Source organism: Mus musculus, chromosome 7 (assembly GCF_000001635.26).
Source record: "Mus musculus strain C57BL/6J chromosome 7, GRCm38.p6 C57BL/6J".
In the NCBI taxonomy this organism is placed as follows: Eukaryota; Metazoa; Chordata; class Mammalia; order Rodentia; family Muridae; genus Mus; species Mus musculus.
In genome coordinates this window covers 80,520,925-80,538,761 of record NC_000073.6, presented here as the reverse complement: position 1 = coordinate 80,538,761, position 17,837 = coordinate 80,520,925, and the positions used below count along the sequence as shown (strand labels likewise).

The window sequence follows — 17,837 nt, the reverse complement described above, 5'->3', positions numbered from 1 at the left end:
TACTCATGGCAATTCTACCTCAGAGTTCTGGGAGTACAAGTATGACCAGACATATCCAGCTGTAAGTACTGCTTAAAAAACAACACAACAAGACAACATTAAAAAGAAAATTCAGTCTGGTTTTGGTGGTGCATGCCTTCTCTTCCAGCACCTACAAGACAAAGGCAGGCATATCTCTGTGGGTTTGAGGCCAGCCAGGACTACATAGACAAAAAAAAATGAAAAAAAAAAAGTTCAAGGTTGGTTGAAACCAAGGACTATGTGGATGTAGAACCCCGCCCCCCTCTTTCTCTTTCTCTCTCTCTGAGACACATGCTGTTGCCAGGCAAACCTCTCATCACCCACTCTTACTATCACAAAGTCCCCCCAGATGTGATCCTGCATATGCAGATGTGGAGGGTCTGCTGATACCGTGACCTGAGATAGCATGTTCGTGGCTTCGATTGCTACCATTTTGTGTAGAGACAGAGTCTGGCTCTGTAGCTCCATCTTCTTGCATTTCATCAAAGCTGCCTTGTAGTCTTTCTATCTTGCTGAGCTCTGAGGAAGGTTGTACTGAAGGTGGAATCCAGAGCCTTCTCTGTGCTAAGCTAAGCTCCTGCTCTACCACTGAGCTGTAACCCTTCCCCGATTTCCTGGCCTTACCGTTAAGTCTGAAAAGTGTGAGGAGAGAGACCCAACCTACAACCATCTAACTGCAGCATCATTTATTTTAGAGGTGCACCCGAGACTGATCAGCTGGCTGTCCCACCCTAAATTGGAATTTTAGAGATCAGCCCTGAATATGAGGAAGACAGGCTTTTATAGCTCAGGGTAGGGGGTTTCCAAATGAGGGGTTTGGTGGGCAAAATACTCAGGGTTACAGGAGCAGAACATACACATAGCAAGCTAGTTATAATGACCTCCTGAAATGAAGATGTGATTGCCATTCCTAGAATAGGCGGTACAGAACCATGTGTACTTATAGGTGGGACATAGGGACATTGAGAAACAGAGGCTGAATCATAAACAGAAGTGAACCTAGTTTGTTTTTACTATAAGATGACTTTTAAGCCTTACATGGAAGCGTGCTGGTCTTTCACTTGCCCTCAGATCAGGGCACCTTCTCTGCAGTCTTTTCTGGTCCTCCACATCTGCATTTGCATCCCTGTTGTGATAGCATAACTTGAGCTAGCATGTTCATGACATTGATTGGTACTGTTTTGTTTTGGGACAGGGTCTGGCTACATACCTCAGGCTGACCTCAAATTGGAGATCTTCCTGCATCTGCCTCCCGAGTGTTTCAATTATAAGCATGCACCACCACAGCTAACTTGTATTGCTACTATGAATATTAACTTATGTATTGTCCCTCTCGACAGACTGAGCCCAGATGTATTGTAGTTCTTCAGGGCCCATCTAGCACAATGACTTGACTAGGGACAGAGAAGTGAAGATAAACGAAAAAGGAGAATGTGACATGCAGGCACATTTAGCTAAGTGTTCCTTCAGGAAGTTGTGAGCATCACACTTACTGCCTGGGTGCGACCACTTGAGTCCCAGTGTTGTTGGTTCTACTCTTTTTGGTAGATTGTTCATATCTTCTTCTTACCTCTATTCTGTATGCTTTTCCATTTGCTATTTAAAAACTGCTTAATTATTGGGGTCTGGTGCTGCAGGCATGCTCCTTGGAAGGCAAGGGCATTAAAATTTCAATGCATAGCTGGGTAGTTGTGTTAACCACCTTTAATGCCAACACTTGGGAGGCAGAGGTAAGTGGATCTCAGAGTTCAAAGCGAGGCTGATCTACAGAGTGAGTTTCAGGACAGCCAAGACTACACAAAGAAACCCTGTCTCAGAAAGAAAGAACAAACAAAAGAGAGAAAGAAGAAATGAGGAGGAAAGGAAGGAAGGAAGGAAAAAGAAAAGGGAAAAAGAGAAAAAAAAGGAAGGAAGGAAGGAAGGAAGGAAGGAAGGAAGGAAGGAAGGAAGGAAATTTCAAGGCATGCCTGCACTTCCTAGCACTCAGAAGGCAGAGGCAGGCAGATGTCTCTAAGTTTGAGGCCAGCTTAGTCTACATAATTAAGTAACAGGCTAGCTAGGGCTACATAGACGCAGCTTTAAAAACATTTTATCAGTTTGTCAGCAGGATGCCTAAAGATGCAGACACATATAGATAGTAAGAAATTTACAATAATGAAACACATGAGTCTAGTCATCATCTGCAGCTATACTTCCTTGGTTTTTGTAACTCATAATAGTTTAGCACAAATGCAATATATAGAACTTGCATATTGTATTTTGGATCTCTAGGTATTTTCACTATATGTGTCCTCTAACCCACAACTCTCCACCAGTTTTCTCTAGATATGAATATTTAAATTTTATAAAGATCCCACATATAAGATCATGCAATAATAATTTACTGTGTCTGGCTTATTTCACTTAGCATAATGTCCCTAAATGGAAAGATCTGGTTCTTTTTACCAGGCTAATTACTATTCTGATGTGCATTTCCCGTCTTTCTCCTGACAGCTTATTTTCATATCTTGGCTATTGTGGATTATGCAGCAATGAACAAGGGAAAGCTGATAGCTTTAGGAAGTTATTTATTAATTTTCTTTGGGTATATGTCAGAGGAGATGTTTCTGGGTCATGAGGTAACTTTTAGTATCTTTCAAATCCTTTGTACTGTTTTCCATATTGTTGTAACAGTTTGAATTTACTCCTTAAAAGAGGGAAAGGGTCCGGCAGTGGTGGCATACGCCTTTGATCCCAGCACTTGGGAGGCAGAGGCAGGTGGATTTCTGAGTTGGAGGCCAGCCTGGTCTACAGAGTGAGTTCCAGGACAGCCAAGGCTATACAGAGAAACCCTGTCTCAAAAAACCAAAATAAATAAATAAATAAATAAATAAATAAATAAAATAAAAAGAGGGTAAGGACAGATGACAGGGTTGGAAGAGAAAAAAATTAACAAGAGCCCACTTTGGTGGAATATGTAATCCTAGTATTTGGGAAGTGTAAGTAGGTGGATCGGGAGTTCAAGGTCAGCTTCTCCTACACAATTTGGTGGAGGTTTGAGGCCAACCTGGGCTATGTAAGGTCCGGTCTCAAAAAAACTAAAAGTTACAAAAATAGAAGATCAGGCATCACCGGGCTGCATTCATGGTGGAAGCTACCCACTAGAACTGAAGCTTCACCCTCGGCATCTGCATGCCAGCTGAAGTATCTGAGCTTGCGACCGATTAATGACAGTCAGCAGTGGAAGAACCGCCGAAGTTTCACAAGAATAGAGGGTGAGATCCAAAAGAAGAGGCCCACAGACGCTTCGCCTGATTTACCGGAACTAGCAAGCCTCGGCTGTCTTCAAACATCACAAAATCTCTACCATGCCACAGACTGGGCTTCAGGCGCCTTTCCCTACACTAGGAAAACAAAAAACAAAAAACAAAACAAAGCCTTACTACGCCGGAAGCCAGGTAGTTTGCCATAATCACCTGACCGGTCAGCTGCATTCGGATTGGGCTTTAGTAGTACGTGCTCGGGGGATACCGCCCCAGCAGCTCTAGGGGCGGGGCCAGGAGCCAGAGGCCACGGTATTGGTTAGATCCTTCAGGGATTACCCAATCAGAATCATCCTTCTTGCCGCGCAGAGCGTGCGGCGCGGGGCGCAGGAGGGCCGTGTCGGCGCGCGGAGTTTGGATGGTGGTTCCGCCCGGCGCGACGTAAGCCTGAGTGAGGTGAGTTCGGCGCGCGCTGGGTTGCGGTGGCTCCGCCGACTAACAGAGCCCGAGGCCTTGGCCATTTCACCAGTCATCCGTCCCAGGTTCTCCGAGCCTCGCTTGTGGCGAGAAGCCCAGACCGGAGTAGAGACCTGGTGACCCAGAAAAGGCCATGTCAGGCGGCCGAGGCTCGAGTCTCACTGTCCACACTTTCCTTAAGGCCTTGATTGTCATACGCGAGAAATTAGCTCATCTGCTTCCCGTAGTTTGTGTAGTGCTGCAACGACCCCTCGTAGCAATGCATGCTTTCGAGACGCCAGAAGAGGTGGAGGTGCCCTGTTTTTAATCGGAGAAGCAGGAGCTCAGACCTCGTTTGCCGAAAGGGCGCGCGGGCTTGGATGCCAGATGAGGTTTGAATAGGACCTGCCCAGCTCTGAAGCCTATCTCACTGCCCCAGGCTTCCTCCCAGTCCCTCTTAACTGTCATAGGTTACCGGGTGAGGGTGACTGAGATGAACCTGCCATCTTCCGGTGTCGCCTTTAAATACACAGCTCTCCTACCTCAGCAAGGGGTAGGGGTGGGAAAGACTGATCGAGAGATGACAAGATGGAGGAGAAGGAGAGAGGCAGACGCCTGGGGAGTAATACATTTAATTGAGCTTGGAAGGAACTTGTCTCAGCCATCCAGTGCTGAGTTGACGTCACACCGTCTCAGCCATCCAGTGCTGAGTTGACGTCACACCGGCTTGAGTCAACATTTTGTTAGCCTGACTGCTATTCTGTTTGGATGTCACTTTAACTTTGCTTGGATGAAGTGGGATTTTTAGGTTCCCAAGATAGGGATTTAGTACCAGTTTGTTTGTTTTGGATCTTGTAGTCCCGTCTGGCCTCAAACTTGTAGAGCTGAGGGTGACTTTGGACTCCATGATCTTTTCAGCCTCAACCTCTCAAGTGCTTGAGTTACAGACCCATGTCACCATCCCTGTTATTTAAAGTGTATATACTGTGAAATATGTACTTCTGCAAAAGAGACTCACAGATTTCTCTGTGTAGCCCACTGTAGACCAGGCTGGCCTCGAACCCTGATTCCACTGCCTTTCCCTCCTGAGTGCTGGAATTAAAGGCAATGGCTGCCACTGCTGGACAGAATGTAGCATCTTAAACTTGGTTGAGGGACATGCTCTATTTTCTAAATTTTTACCTTTTGTCAGGAATGGAGATAGGAGTATGTTCTTGTCCATGTTTGTGTGTGTGTGTTAATGTGCAAGAAGACCAGAGGTACCTTCTGCAGTTGTCTTCCATCTTAGTGTTTGGGGCAGTCTCACTGAACCTGGAACTTACTGATTAAACTAGCAAGCCTCCCAGGACTGGCATTATAGATGCACATTACCACTCCTGACTTTCTAAGTGGGTTCTGGAGATCTGAAATCAGGTCCCTATGTTCATACTACAAGCAGTTTACTGACTGAGCCATCTTCCCAGGCCTTTTCTGTCTTACCAGGTTCAAAGTAATTGAAAAATTATCTGTATAATTTTGTGCCTAAAAGCCTTTGAGTATCTTGCTTTCCTGTAGAATAAGATCAGTTGCCACTAGGAATTTTGGTGGTTCACACCTATGACCCCAATTGGCACTTTGAATGAGACAGGAGAATGGAAAGTTAAGAGCAGCTTTATAAAGACTATCTTAGAAGCAAGCTACCTCCCAGAGCAAGCCTATAATCCACACACACATAGAAGGTGGAGACAGAAGGATCAGAAGTTGAAAGTTTTCCTCGGGTGCATAGTAAATTTGAGACCGGTCTAGACTATATGAGACCCTGTCTCCAAAACCCAAAACAAACATTAAAATGCTCATTACATTTATAATGTCTTTCTGTCACTCTGGCTATTATTGTTTTTGTTATTATTAATATTATTTTGGGGGTGGTTTTGAGTCAGGGTTTCTCAGTGTAGCTCCGGCTGTCCTGGAATTTACTCAGTAGACCAGGCCTTGAACTCAGAGATTTGCCTGCCTCTGCTTTCTGAGCGCTGAGATTAAAGGTGTGCACCACTACTGCCTGACTCATAACAAAACTTTAACAGTATTTTTTATTTGTGTGTGAGCTTGATGGGATCAGAGAACAACTTGCAGTTCTCTGCCATCGTGTGGGGCCAGGGGATTCGAATCAGGTTCTCAGGCTTGGCCAGCAGTCTTACTGCCTAAGCCAACCGAATGGTCCTGTTTTTGTTTTTTTCACAAGTTCTTAACACATTTTAGTTATAAAATAGGCTATAATAGATTTTTCTTAGGTAATTGTTTACAGTGTACTCATACTTGAGTGGTTCACATTTTTTAGTTTAGTATTCTGTGTAGCATACAAGCACTCTAACTGTGAACTATACCATCAGCTCTTGGTTTTTGAGACAAGATTTTATTATATAGCTCAGGTTGGCTGTGACCTGGCTATCCTTGCTTCAGCCTCTTGAGTGCTGGGATTATAGTTTTATGTTACCATACCAGCTCTTTGTATGTTATGTTGATATTTTTTTTTCTTTTTTGCTTTTGTGGTACTGGGATTTGAACCTACAGTCTGGTACATGCCAGGCAAGTGTTTTACCACTACTGAGTTACAACCTAGTAGTTGATAATGTTTCTAAGACTCATTTGGGGCTAAAGAGATGGTTCAGTTGTAAAGTACTTTACTTCACAGGCATGAAGACCAAAGTTTCAGAACCCACAAAGAAAAGCCAGTTCAGTGCCACAAACCTGTAATCTCATTAGAGATGAGCCAGGAGCCTGCTGGCCAGCCAGTCTAGCCAAATTGGTGAACTCCAGGTTCAGTGAGAGGAATCCTAATGTTGGTTTCTGGCCTCCACAGTAACTCAAATGTATGCACGTGCATGTTCTCTCTCTCTCTCCCTCTCCCCCTCCCCCTCCCCCTCCCCATCTCCCTCCCTCCCTCCTTCCCTCCCTTTCCCTCTCTTTCAGATATGCCTTAAAAATTACACTATTCACAAATAGTTATATAAATGACAAATTTTAACTGCATCTCATAGTTCATTGCATTTATTCATCATATTTCATGTGTGTTTTACCTGCGTGTGTGTGTGTGTGTATGTGCACCACATTCATGCGTGGTGCCCACAGAGGTCAGAAAAGGGTATTGAATCACCTGGGACTGGAGTTCTGAATGGTTGTGAACCACCTTGTTGGGGCTGGGACTCAAACCTAGGTCCTCCACCAGGTCAATAAGTCCTCTTTGCCTCTGAACCAGCTCTCTACTCCCCTTTATGTAATTTTCTAAACAATGTATTTTTACATTTATGGGCAATTTGTTAGCATGTATGTCTGTGTACCTAGAGTGTGTCTGGTGTCTTTGGGGGTCAGAACAGGGCGTCGGATTCCCTGGAACTAGTGTTACAAATGGTAGTGAGCTGTAATGTTGGTGCTGGGGATCAAACCTGTGTCCACTGGAAGAATAGTGTTCTTAGCCACCGTGTTATCTCTTTAGCTTTGATTTTCTACCTTAAAAATAAATTTTATAATAAATTAAAATATTGTGTTATGTGACCATACCCGTTTTTATTTTGTTGTGATAAGCACACCTGACATCTTCTCTCTGAATGGACTGGTTGTCTATGTGCTTTGAGACAGGATCTCACTGCATAGCCCAGGCTGGTCTTGACCTCTGCATGCTCTCCGATTTCTCTGGTGAATAATATAGTATAGGGGGAGTGCTGCACTGCAGATCTCAGCCTCTCATCCTCCACCCAGAAAGCTAATCAGAGAGGATCTGCTCATTTCCTTACACATGGCAGCTGTACTGCTGTACTGTGGCTGGGCTTATGTAGTACTGTCCTTCAGTAAGTGGCTATTTTACTTAGCAGAATGTCTTCAGGGTTCGCCTGTGTTGCTTGCCGTAGGACTGCCGTCCTTTTAAAGGCTAATGTGCCGTTTCGTGTATGTACCACTGTACAGTACAGGAGCTCTCATTTCTTGCCCCCCCCCCACCCATATCACACTTCATTTCTGCCTTACTATTAGGTCAGGCTGCCCTCATACTCTCAGTGATCCTACTGCCTCAGCTTCTGGAGCACTGGGATTACAGGCATGCACCACCATGCCTGGCCCCACATCTTCCTTTCCTCTGCTTCAGACTCTAACCACAAATAGGGAACTCCAATATTCCTCGCAACTATCAAACCCGGCTGCAAACCAGATTTGCATGATAGTGCTTTCTTTTGTTTTGTTTTTTGAGTAGTTCAGTAATTTGCTAAGGTAACTCATAGACCTCAGGGAAAACCAGACATCTGCTTTCTAGGTTCTAGTTTGTTTTTAAAAGGGTACCTTTCAGGAAAGTGGAAGAACTAACATAGTGCAAGGGATGTGGGAAGAGGTGGAGCCTTCATACCCCAACTCAGGAATTCTTCAAGCCTGTCCTTTTCAGGGTTTGTGCAGGCTTTATTGCTTAAGTGTGGTTGAGTATATCATTGTCACTGGTGACTAAGTCACTCTTCACCAGTCTCCCCCCTTGGTAGCAAGAGTGTACTGATGTACAAGTGGTTGAAGTCAAGAGTATACATACTTTATTTTACTGTAGAATGCTCATGTTAAATGGCTACTCTTCCATCACTGTACTGATCTCTTGCTGCTTCACATCCTTGCTAATTTATATACACATATGTGTATATTATATATACAAATATTTTAAAAAAATTTTTGGAGGTGGGGGTCTCATATAGCCAGAGGCAGCCTTGACTCTTGCAAGTACAGGAGGTATGGACATGCACTACTATGCCCAACTCCTTCATTGTTGTTTGCATTTCACTGTGAGGGTACAATGGTCAAGGGGAAAAAAACAAACAAACAAACAAACAGAGAAAATTACGCCCATCTCTTTGTTTTTTGTTTTGTTTTTTTGTGACAGGGTTTCTCTGTATAGCCTTGGCTGTCCTGGACCTCATTTTGTAGACCAGGCTGGCCTCGAACTTAGAAATCCACCTGCCTCTGCCTCCGGAGTGCTGGGATTAAAGGTGTGCGCCACCACACCCGGCCCTTCTTTGTTTTTGTTTGTTTGTTTGTTTGTTTGTTTTTAAGATTGATTGATTGATTGATTGATTGATTGATTGATTATATGTAAGTACACTGTAGCTGTCTTCAGATGCACCAGAAGAGGGCATCAGATCTCATTACAGATGGTTGTGAGCCACCATGTGGTGGCTGGGATTTGAACTTCAGACCTTCGGAAGAGCATTCGGGTGCTCTTACCCACTGAGCCATCTCACCAGCCCCCTTCTTTGTTTTTTTGATAGAAGGTCTTACTCTATAGCCCAGGCTGGCTTGTCACTCATTATGGGCCAACAATCTTCCTACCTTAGCCTCCTAAGTGCTGGGGTTACAGGAATGTGCCACTATGCCCAGCTTAGAAGGTGCCATTGTTAATTTTGTTTAAGAAATCTCTTGAAGGTTTTAAAGTTATTTCTGTAATTATATCCTAGAGACTTTATTATTTGTCTTTCATACTTAGGTGTTTGGTTTTTTCTTTCATTTAGATGAGTTTTACAAATTTTTAGATTTTAATTAGTGTGTGTGTGTGAACTCGCACATGCACTGCAAATAGGGTATTCGCTTTCCTCAAATTCGCCAGATAGTCAAGAATAACTGAACTTTTTATCTTCCTGCCTTACTTTCCAAGTCCTGAGGTAGGTGTGCACTCCATTCAATAGTGGTTGAACACTGGGCTTTGTGCATGCTAGGCAAGCATTCTACCAGCAGAGCTACACCCCCAGTGTCGGTATAAATAGCTCCTGCCTGAGGAAGCTCCAGGTCTAACACCAGGAATCAGAATGACTGTTCTCACCTAGTGCTCAACAGTATCATCACTATAGATCATGGATGGGTTTATGCTTGTTTGAGCCAGAGTTTTATTGTGTAGCTATTGTTTTTATGTCTTTCTGTATCTTGCAGAGCAAATCTCACCTAGTATTGTTTTTCATGACTCTGTTGGCTGTTTTGCTATTTTATATCTATTATAATTTTACATCCAGGGTGTTGATGCAAGTGCTTGTCATTCCTAAGCCTGACATCCTGAGTTTGGGTTCCCAGACCCACAAAACCAGATGCAGTGGTGCAAGTGTCCCACTTCCCAGTGCAATCCCGAGAAGTGGGAGGTGGAAACAGGAGAGTCTCTAGAAGCTTGTAAGCCAACTAGCCAACACTGTGGTGGAGAAAACCTGTCTCAAGCAAGGTGGAAAGGCCAGGTGCCAGTAACTGGGGATTGTTCTCTACCTCCACACACATCCCACATTGATGCAGCCCAGTGTGCACACAGATCCACTATCAAGTTCCCCCAGAAAAAGAAAACAGAATTTTGATTGGAATTTTATTGTCATAGATCAGTTTGCGATCTTGGCATCTTGAGAATATTGCTTCCCTATCACAAATGTGGCTCATTTGTCCCTTATTTAATTTTGTAAAAATTACTTAATAGTTTCTTGAATATATGTGGCCATAGTTTGTCAGATATTTTTGGAGGGTACTTAAATGTTGATACCACTGAAATCGAGTTTTTGTTCTTTATTTTCTAGTTGTCCATCAGTGACACATAAAAAGGATGTTTTGTGCTGATGTCTTTTCTAGCAGTCTTTCATAAAACTGCTGTACCAAATTACTACAACTTGGTTGCTTAAATGACAGCTTTGTCTTACAGTTCAGTACTTCAGAAGTCTGGATGGGCTTACCTGGAATAAGGACTAAGTTCAGTACTTCAGAAGTCTGGATGGGCTTACCTGGAATAAGGACTAAGTTCAGTACTTCAGAAGTCTGGATGGGCTTACCTGGAATAAGGACTAAGGGCTTTTCAGAGCTTCGTTTGTTCATACCGGCTCTAGGGAAAACATGCTCATTGCCCTTGTCAGCTGCTTACAGGTGACCATATCCCTGACTTGAGATTTCTTTCATTATCAAAGCCAACAATCTTGGGTAGAATCCTTAAGGTGTCAGCTATCTGGTCTGCCACCAGATTTTTCTCTCCCACTTAAAAAAGACACTTGTGGTTACATTGGCCCCACTTGTACAGACCAGGAAAGTAGTTTTGTTTTGTTTTGCTTTTTCTTCTCACTTTAATTTTTCACCCTAAAGACCCTATTTAAAAAGCATTTTAATACTTCAGATATGTTTGGAAAACTTCTTTTTGTTTGTTTATTTGGTTGGTTTTTCGAGACAGGGTTTCTCTGTGTAGCCCTGGCTGACTGGCAAACTTCTTAAAATAAGATTTCAAAATTAAGTCTTGAGTTTGGAAATGATTTTGGGACCAGATGTGGTCGGGCACACCTTTAGTCCTACTTCCTGGGACGCAGGGGCAGGAAAGTGTCAGTGAGTTTGCCATCAGCCTGGTTGACATGAAGAGTTCTAGACCAGCCACGGCTATGTAGTGAGACCCCACAGCTTCCGACACCGATCACTCCAGTTCCCGGGGCTCTGATGTCCTCTTCTGACCTCCATGGGCATCCTTCACGTTGTGATGTGGGCAAACACTCATACACATAAAACAAGCAAATATTTTTTTTTAAAAAGAAACAAGTTAAAACAAAAAAAGAGAAACTTGTGAGTTTATAAAACCACTAACCAAAATCAGAACAAAAATTCACTAACATAAATGTTGTTTTAGTCATTCTGTTTTTTTGTTGTTGTTGTTGTTTGTTTTTATTTCTGGGTTTTTTTGGTTTTTTTTTTTTTTTTTTTGGTTTTTCGAGACAGGGTTTCTCTGTGTAGTCTTGGCTGTCCTGGAACTCACTTTGTAGACCAGGCTGGCCTTGGACTCAGAAATCCGCCTGCCTCTGCCTCCCAAGTGCTGGGATTAAAGGCGTGCGCCACCACCTCCCGGCTTTATTTCTGTTTTGTTTTTGTTTTTGAGACAAGAGTTTCTCTGTGTAGCCCTGGCTGTGCTAGAACTCACTCTGTAGAGCAGGCTGGTCTCAAACTCAGATTCACTTGCCTCCACTCCTAAGTACTGAGGTTAAAGGCGAGTTGCTACCAGCCAGTGGCTATTCTGTTTTAGGATGATCCACCAGCAGTAGTTCTCCATTACCACACGGCCAGACAGTCACAGCTTGAAAAGATTAAGGTGTAGACCTCTGTGGCTAAGTAGAGTATGGGGCATTATTCTGGGTTAAGCGTTTTCACAGTTTAACCTGAAGATTGTTTTAGGTGCTGCACACACAACCATACAATTTGCAAATGTCTATGGCTTTGCTTCTCTCTCCCCAGGTACCTTTCATTTGTCTGCTTCTCCAATTGGCTCAAGTTGTAAAGCATGTCCTCTGAAAGCAGAGCGTGGGGGTGGGGCCGCAACTGTTGTACTGAGAACAAACCTTTCTAAGCGCATTGTAGACCTGTTTGTTTTAATTACATCCCTTCTGTCAGGACAGGGATTTCCTTCCATTCATTGTTTTTTGACCATTCATTGTGGATGGATTTTTATATGTTTATTCTGTGGATCTTGAGGAAGTGACCATAGTGTTTGTTGGTTTGTTTGTTGGTTTGGTTTTGTTTGCTATGATCTAGTGTGGTGAGTTATCTTAGTTGATTGTCTAATGGTGAACTAGCCTTGCAGTCCTAAAACAGCAGATCTGGTTTTATATGTAGCTAAACTTCCTTCACACCTACATCTATGAATGAGAATTAGCCTGTGTGTTTATGGTTGCACTGGATTGCAGTGTTCACTGTTGGGATGAAGGTGTTGAGCAGGAGAAGCTGATCTGTACTTTGGGGTTGTCTGTATGAAACTGGAGTGCTTTATTGTTATAAATGCTCAGAACACTCTCTTTTTCTTCCCTCTCTTCTTTCCTTCCTTTTTTTTTTTTTAAAAAGACAGGGTCTTACGTGATAATTCAGACTGCCTAGAACTCACTGTAGCCAAAGTGGACCTTAAACTGAGCAGCAGCCCTCATTCAGCTGCCAAGGCATTGGCCACAGTGCCCAGCACTTTTAGTTTTTGTGAGACAAGATCTCATAGACCCAGGTTGACCCTGAATTCTTTATATAGCTGAGGCTTGCCATGAGTTCCTGCTCTCCCTACCTCAGTCCCCCACCAACTCTACTTATTTAATCTTTTATTGAAGACTTGAGACAGTGAAATCAGGTAAGAGAAATTATTCACAAGGCTTGGAAAATAGAAAAAGTACTACTGCCCTCACCTTCAGATGATATGGAATTTGTCTAGAACACATAAAAATAACCTAAATAGCTAAAACGAAAAATAATTTAGCCCAGCCCAATGTTACATGCCTATAGTCTGAGCACTCAGAGGTGACTGCCTGAGAACTAGATTCAAGGTCATCTGTAGTGACAATTTTGGAGTTTTGGTTTCTTTAAAAAACACAGAAATATAAGAATATGTTTTTGGTTTTGTCCCAGATGTAGGAAGGTGGGGCTGCTTCAGATTGTCCACATCAGCTGAGCCTGATTTTCCTTACACTGTGTCGGGACATGATTTTGCCAGCTGCAAATAGTTTCTGTGGTTGTGTGATGTTTGGAATTCTGGAGACATTTAGAGGGTATATAAATGTTAGGGCCCTGAGAGGTGGGATGGGTTGTTGGTTGTTAGTTACAGTTTATTAAGTGGTCATCTACAAAGAAGAAACAATAAGAAGAAATTAGATATAAGGAGAGTGAAGCTCAAACTTGCCTCAAGTAACTTGATGCCCCAATCAGCAGGAAGTAGCCTAATGATAAAGTTGCCCCCCTTCCTGACCTCTGACTTTGTTTGGGGATCTCTTTCCTGTCCTATCTTTTTTTTTTTTTTTTCTTATCTAGTGTTAGGGGGTTGAAAGGGTGGGAAAAAGAAGAACCCACAAAGTAGCAAACACCCGGCTGCATCATTCTCAGCTACATGGTGAGTTGGAGGCCAATCTGGACTGCCTGAGACTGTCTCCACAGCAGCACATGCAGAGGAAGAGTTTAGTAAGACAACAGTATACATTTACCACACAAACCAGGTGTTTAACAAATAAGACTATATAAGGAAGGGGATGGTCTCATAGTAAAAACAAAAGGGTTAAAATGTTTAGGAATTCTAAAACATAAATGAAGAAATCTTTAAAACTCAGGGCTAAATGTTACAAAAGTTGCAAGGTACCTTTCCCAGGATAGAGTAACCTAACACCCAGAGAGCATAGGGTTTACAGAACTTAACACACACTCAGTATAGTTTCAGTAAAGATAGCTGCAAGATTTTCTTTCTGATGCTAGAAACGATGATTCTAAAGTTCACGTAGAACAAACAAAAAACAAACCCATGAAACCAGGTCTGGTGTCATATACCTGTCGTTCCAGCACCTGAATCTATAACTGGTAGAAAGAAGTAAGTAATAGATCACATCAGAGACCAATGAAATATAGGAAATAAAGCAGTTAAGAAATAGACAAGACCAAGAGTCGTTTCTTTGAAAAGATGTGAAGGTCAGAGGACAACTTGAAGTTCAAGGCTGCTGCCTCTTGTTGATGGAGTATGCAGCCTGTATGTGCTGTCCTAAGGGACCATGGAGACAGTGTGGCTGTAAATGTATCTGATCTAATTCTGTCACTGACATAGGCTTCAGACATGTTTGCAGACCGCCCTTGGGCACAGTGACCAGGTTTTCAAGTCAATCATAACCAAGGTGCAGGCAGAATAAGCACATTTGATTAAGAACACATTTGATTGTATGAAGTTCAAACTTCCTGGCTGCCAAAAGATCCACATCTCAGAAGTTTAATACAGATTAATTTGAGGATATGGTAACTGAAATTGCTTATCTTTAGTGACTTTGGGGTCAAAATGTCACCAGTGGTGGTGCCCTAGACAAGTGGTAGACCCTGTACTCCTAAGGGCCTCCACTGTGTTGAGTCCACACCCTATGTTTTAATTAGTGTTTTCCTGCTGTGCACAGACACCATGACCAAAGCAACTCTTATAAGAACAGTGTACAGGGTCAGAGGTTCTGTCCGTTATCATCTAGGCAGGAGCATGGGAGAGCCCAGGCAGGCATGGTGCAGGAGGAAACAAGAGTTCAACATCTTGTTCCAAAGGCAAACAGAAAGCTGGCTTCCAGGCAGCTGGGAGGAGGGTCTCAAAACCCACGCCCACAGTGACACACTTCCTCCAACAAGGCCACACCTCCTCATAGTGCCATTTCCTGGGCCATCCATATTCAAACCACCATACCCTACCAAATCATGTTCACTAATAAATCTCACTCCAGTTAAAAAATTAATACTAAAATCATCTTCAAGCTGTACCACAAATCATATATATGTTAAGAGGTCAACATAGAATATATAAAGAACTATAGCTTAGCAAATTAGAAATATCCAGTTTGAGCCGGGCAGTGGTGGTGCACACCTTTAATCCCAGCAATTGGGAGGCAGAGACAGGAGGATTTCTGAGTTCGAGGCCAGCCTGCTCTACAGAGTGAGTTCCAGGACGCCAGGGCTGCACAGAGAAACCCTGTCTTGAGAAAACAAAAACGAGAGAGAGAGAGAGAGAGAGAGAGAGAGAGAGATCAATCGATCGATCGATCCAGTTTGAAAGGGCATAGGTGGGTTGAGAATTTCACTTAGTGGTTACACTTTGAAAGGCCCGAGGTTTCCTTCTAGTACCAAAACAAAGCATAGCAAAGGATTTGAATAGACATTTTCCCAGAGAGAATACACAGTAGTCAGTAAACACATGAAAAAGTGATCATTTTTGTAAATCATTAGAGAAAAGCAAGTAAAAACCAGGTGAGATAACTTCATATCCATTAGAATGGCTATCATATTACAAGAGGAGGAAGAGGAAGAGAGAGAAAAAGCTAAAAAGTAGCAAGGGTTGCTAAGGATGCTGAAAACTTGGAAGCCTTGTTAATTATTGGTAGCAGAGTAAAACTGGCATTCCAGAGGACAGGAGACAGTAGTATGACAGTATGATAGTTGCTCAAATGATAAAGAGAGATTTGCCATATGCTCCAGTAAATCCATTTCTGGGATGTATCCAAGACAGTTGAAATCAAGACTTCAAATGTAATGGTTAATTAATTTATTTAAAAACCTAATTTATTTATTTTCTGTGTATGATTGTTTTGTTTGAATCTATGTATGTGCACCATGTACATGCCTGGTGCCAAAGTATCAGATCCCTTGAGCCTGTGTTATGAATGGTTGTGAGTCACCACATGGGTCTTAAGAATCAAAGTCAAGTCCTCTGCAGAGCTACCAGTGCTCTTACCAGCTGAGCCATCTCTTTAGCCCTGTGATAGTTAGTTGTTAGTCACATTGGATTGGAGAGAGCCTTGGATACTAGTAAACTCTGAGCATGTCTGTAACAGTGTTTCCTGAGATCCTAAGGGATTTGGCCTAGAATAGATTAACCAGGCTGACCTCAGACTCACAGAGATCCACCAGCCTCTGCCTCCTGATGGGTGTGATTAAAGGTGTGTGCTACAGTGCCTGGCCCAGGAAGTTTTTTCTTAATTACCGTATCACTTGCAGTGGGAAGACCCACTTTTAATCTCGGTTTTTGAGGTGGGAAGTTAAAATTTAAATCTGGGTCACACCTTTTGCAAGCAGCCTATATATATAAAGGACAGAGAAGGAGGAAGCTTCTGCTCTTTACCTGCTTGCTTGCTGGCAAGGTCATCCCCCACTGGCGTTAGAGCTTGCTTCTCAGGATTCTGGTGTGCACTGAAGACTAGCTGAGACATCCAGCCTTGTGGACTGAACAACTGCTGTTTTTTTTGGATCTTCTGGTGGTGGGTAAGAGCCATGGTTGGATTAGCCTTTAAATCATTACATAAATCCCTTTTATATGTACATATAGACCATCACATACACTCCCATTTTTTATACACATATACACATATCATTACAGATATGTATATCATTACATAAACATTACATACATATATGCATATATGTGTGTACATGTATATAATGTATATTATATAACTATTATATATAATGTATATACATATATGTTACAGATATACATAAGTCATTACATAAACCCTCTTTATATATACATATAGATTCATTTTATAAATTCTGTTCCTCTAGAGAATCCTAATACAGTAGCCAAAAAGTAGAAGCAATCCAAATGTCCATCAAGAGATAAACATAAGCAAAATGTAATGTGTGTGTATATGTATATGTGTGTGTGTGTACATTGCTCAGCTTTAAAGGAGAAGGAAATTCTTACTTATGTTACTGAGTGAACCTTGAAGATGTTATGTTCAGTAAAATAACAGCGACAAAAAATTTCACTTAGATGAAGAATCTAAAAGTCAGACTGTAGACAGTACTTGATGTTATCTAAAAGGAAGGCGAAATTAGAAGGCAATGTTAATTAATGGATAAGTGCCTGTGTTATACAATTAAAACCTTTCTGTGTTTGATGGTGCAACAGTGCAACTCTCTTGAACACTAAACATTTCATTTGTTTGTTTATTTTTGGTGCATGGTGCACATGTGAAGGCCAGAGAACCACTGTTGGAAGTTGGCTTTCTCCTGCCTTAGGTTTCAGAGGTTTAGTTCCAGTTATCAGGCTGGATTAGCAAGTGCTTTTACCTGCTGGCCTATCTTGCCTGCCCCACAGAGCATTCTATAATGATAGTGATAGCTTGAAGCAGTACCAATCCCATTGGCCAAATGTCAAATAATTTGCAGGTCAAAATACTGTTATCCCTTGATATGTATGAGAGATTGGTTTTGAGACACTCTGGATATACTTTAAGGATTATGTAAAGGCCATATGTAAAATGGCCTCATTTGCTGGTGACAAGTTACTGAATTTTGATCATATTAAAATGTACATATATATATATAGCCTTAAATATACTAAACACACACACACACACACACACACACACACAGCCTTATTTGCTGGATTTTCTGTCTCCTGCGTGTTCAGATTATAGGTGTACGCCACTGTGCCTAGTCTTGTCTTGTCTTGTCTTGTCTTGTCTTGTCTTGTCTTCTCTTCTCTTCTCTTCTCTTCTCTTCTCTTCGTGTGTGTGTGTGTGTGTGTGTGTGTGTGTGTGTGAGAGAGAGAGAGAGAGAGACAGAGACAGAGACAGAGACAGAGAGACAGAGAGAGAAACTGAACCCAGGATCCTTGTACATGTTTGGTAACTCTTGCCT

General features: G+C 42.4%; 1 protein-coding gene across 5 annotated transcripts in view; it reads left to right on the top strand.

Annotated features, from left to right (window-relative positions):
• The first annotated feature begins 3,613 nt into the window (after window positions 1-3,613).
• The window catches only part of Blm (Bloom syndrome, RecQ like helicase), an 80,156-nt gene continuing 65,932 nt past the window's right edge, over window positions 3,614-17,837 (top strand). For 3 of the 5 annotated variants that reach the window (XR_001785468.2, XM_017321956.2, XM_017321957.2), the window contains exon 1: window positions 3,614-3,719. Coding sequence is in view for 1 of the 5 variants with exons in the window: in NM_007550.4 (NP_031576.4) it covers window positions 4,107-4,111 (5 nt within the window). In the remaining 4 variants the exon portion in view is untranslated. Of the gene's footprint in view, window positions 3,720-3,763; window positions 4,112-17,837 lie in introns of those variants that run through there. The other 2 variants (NM_001042527.2, NM_007550.4) reach the window with 2 other exon arrangements.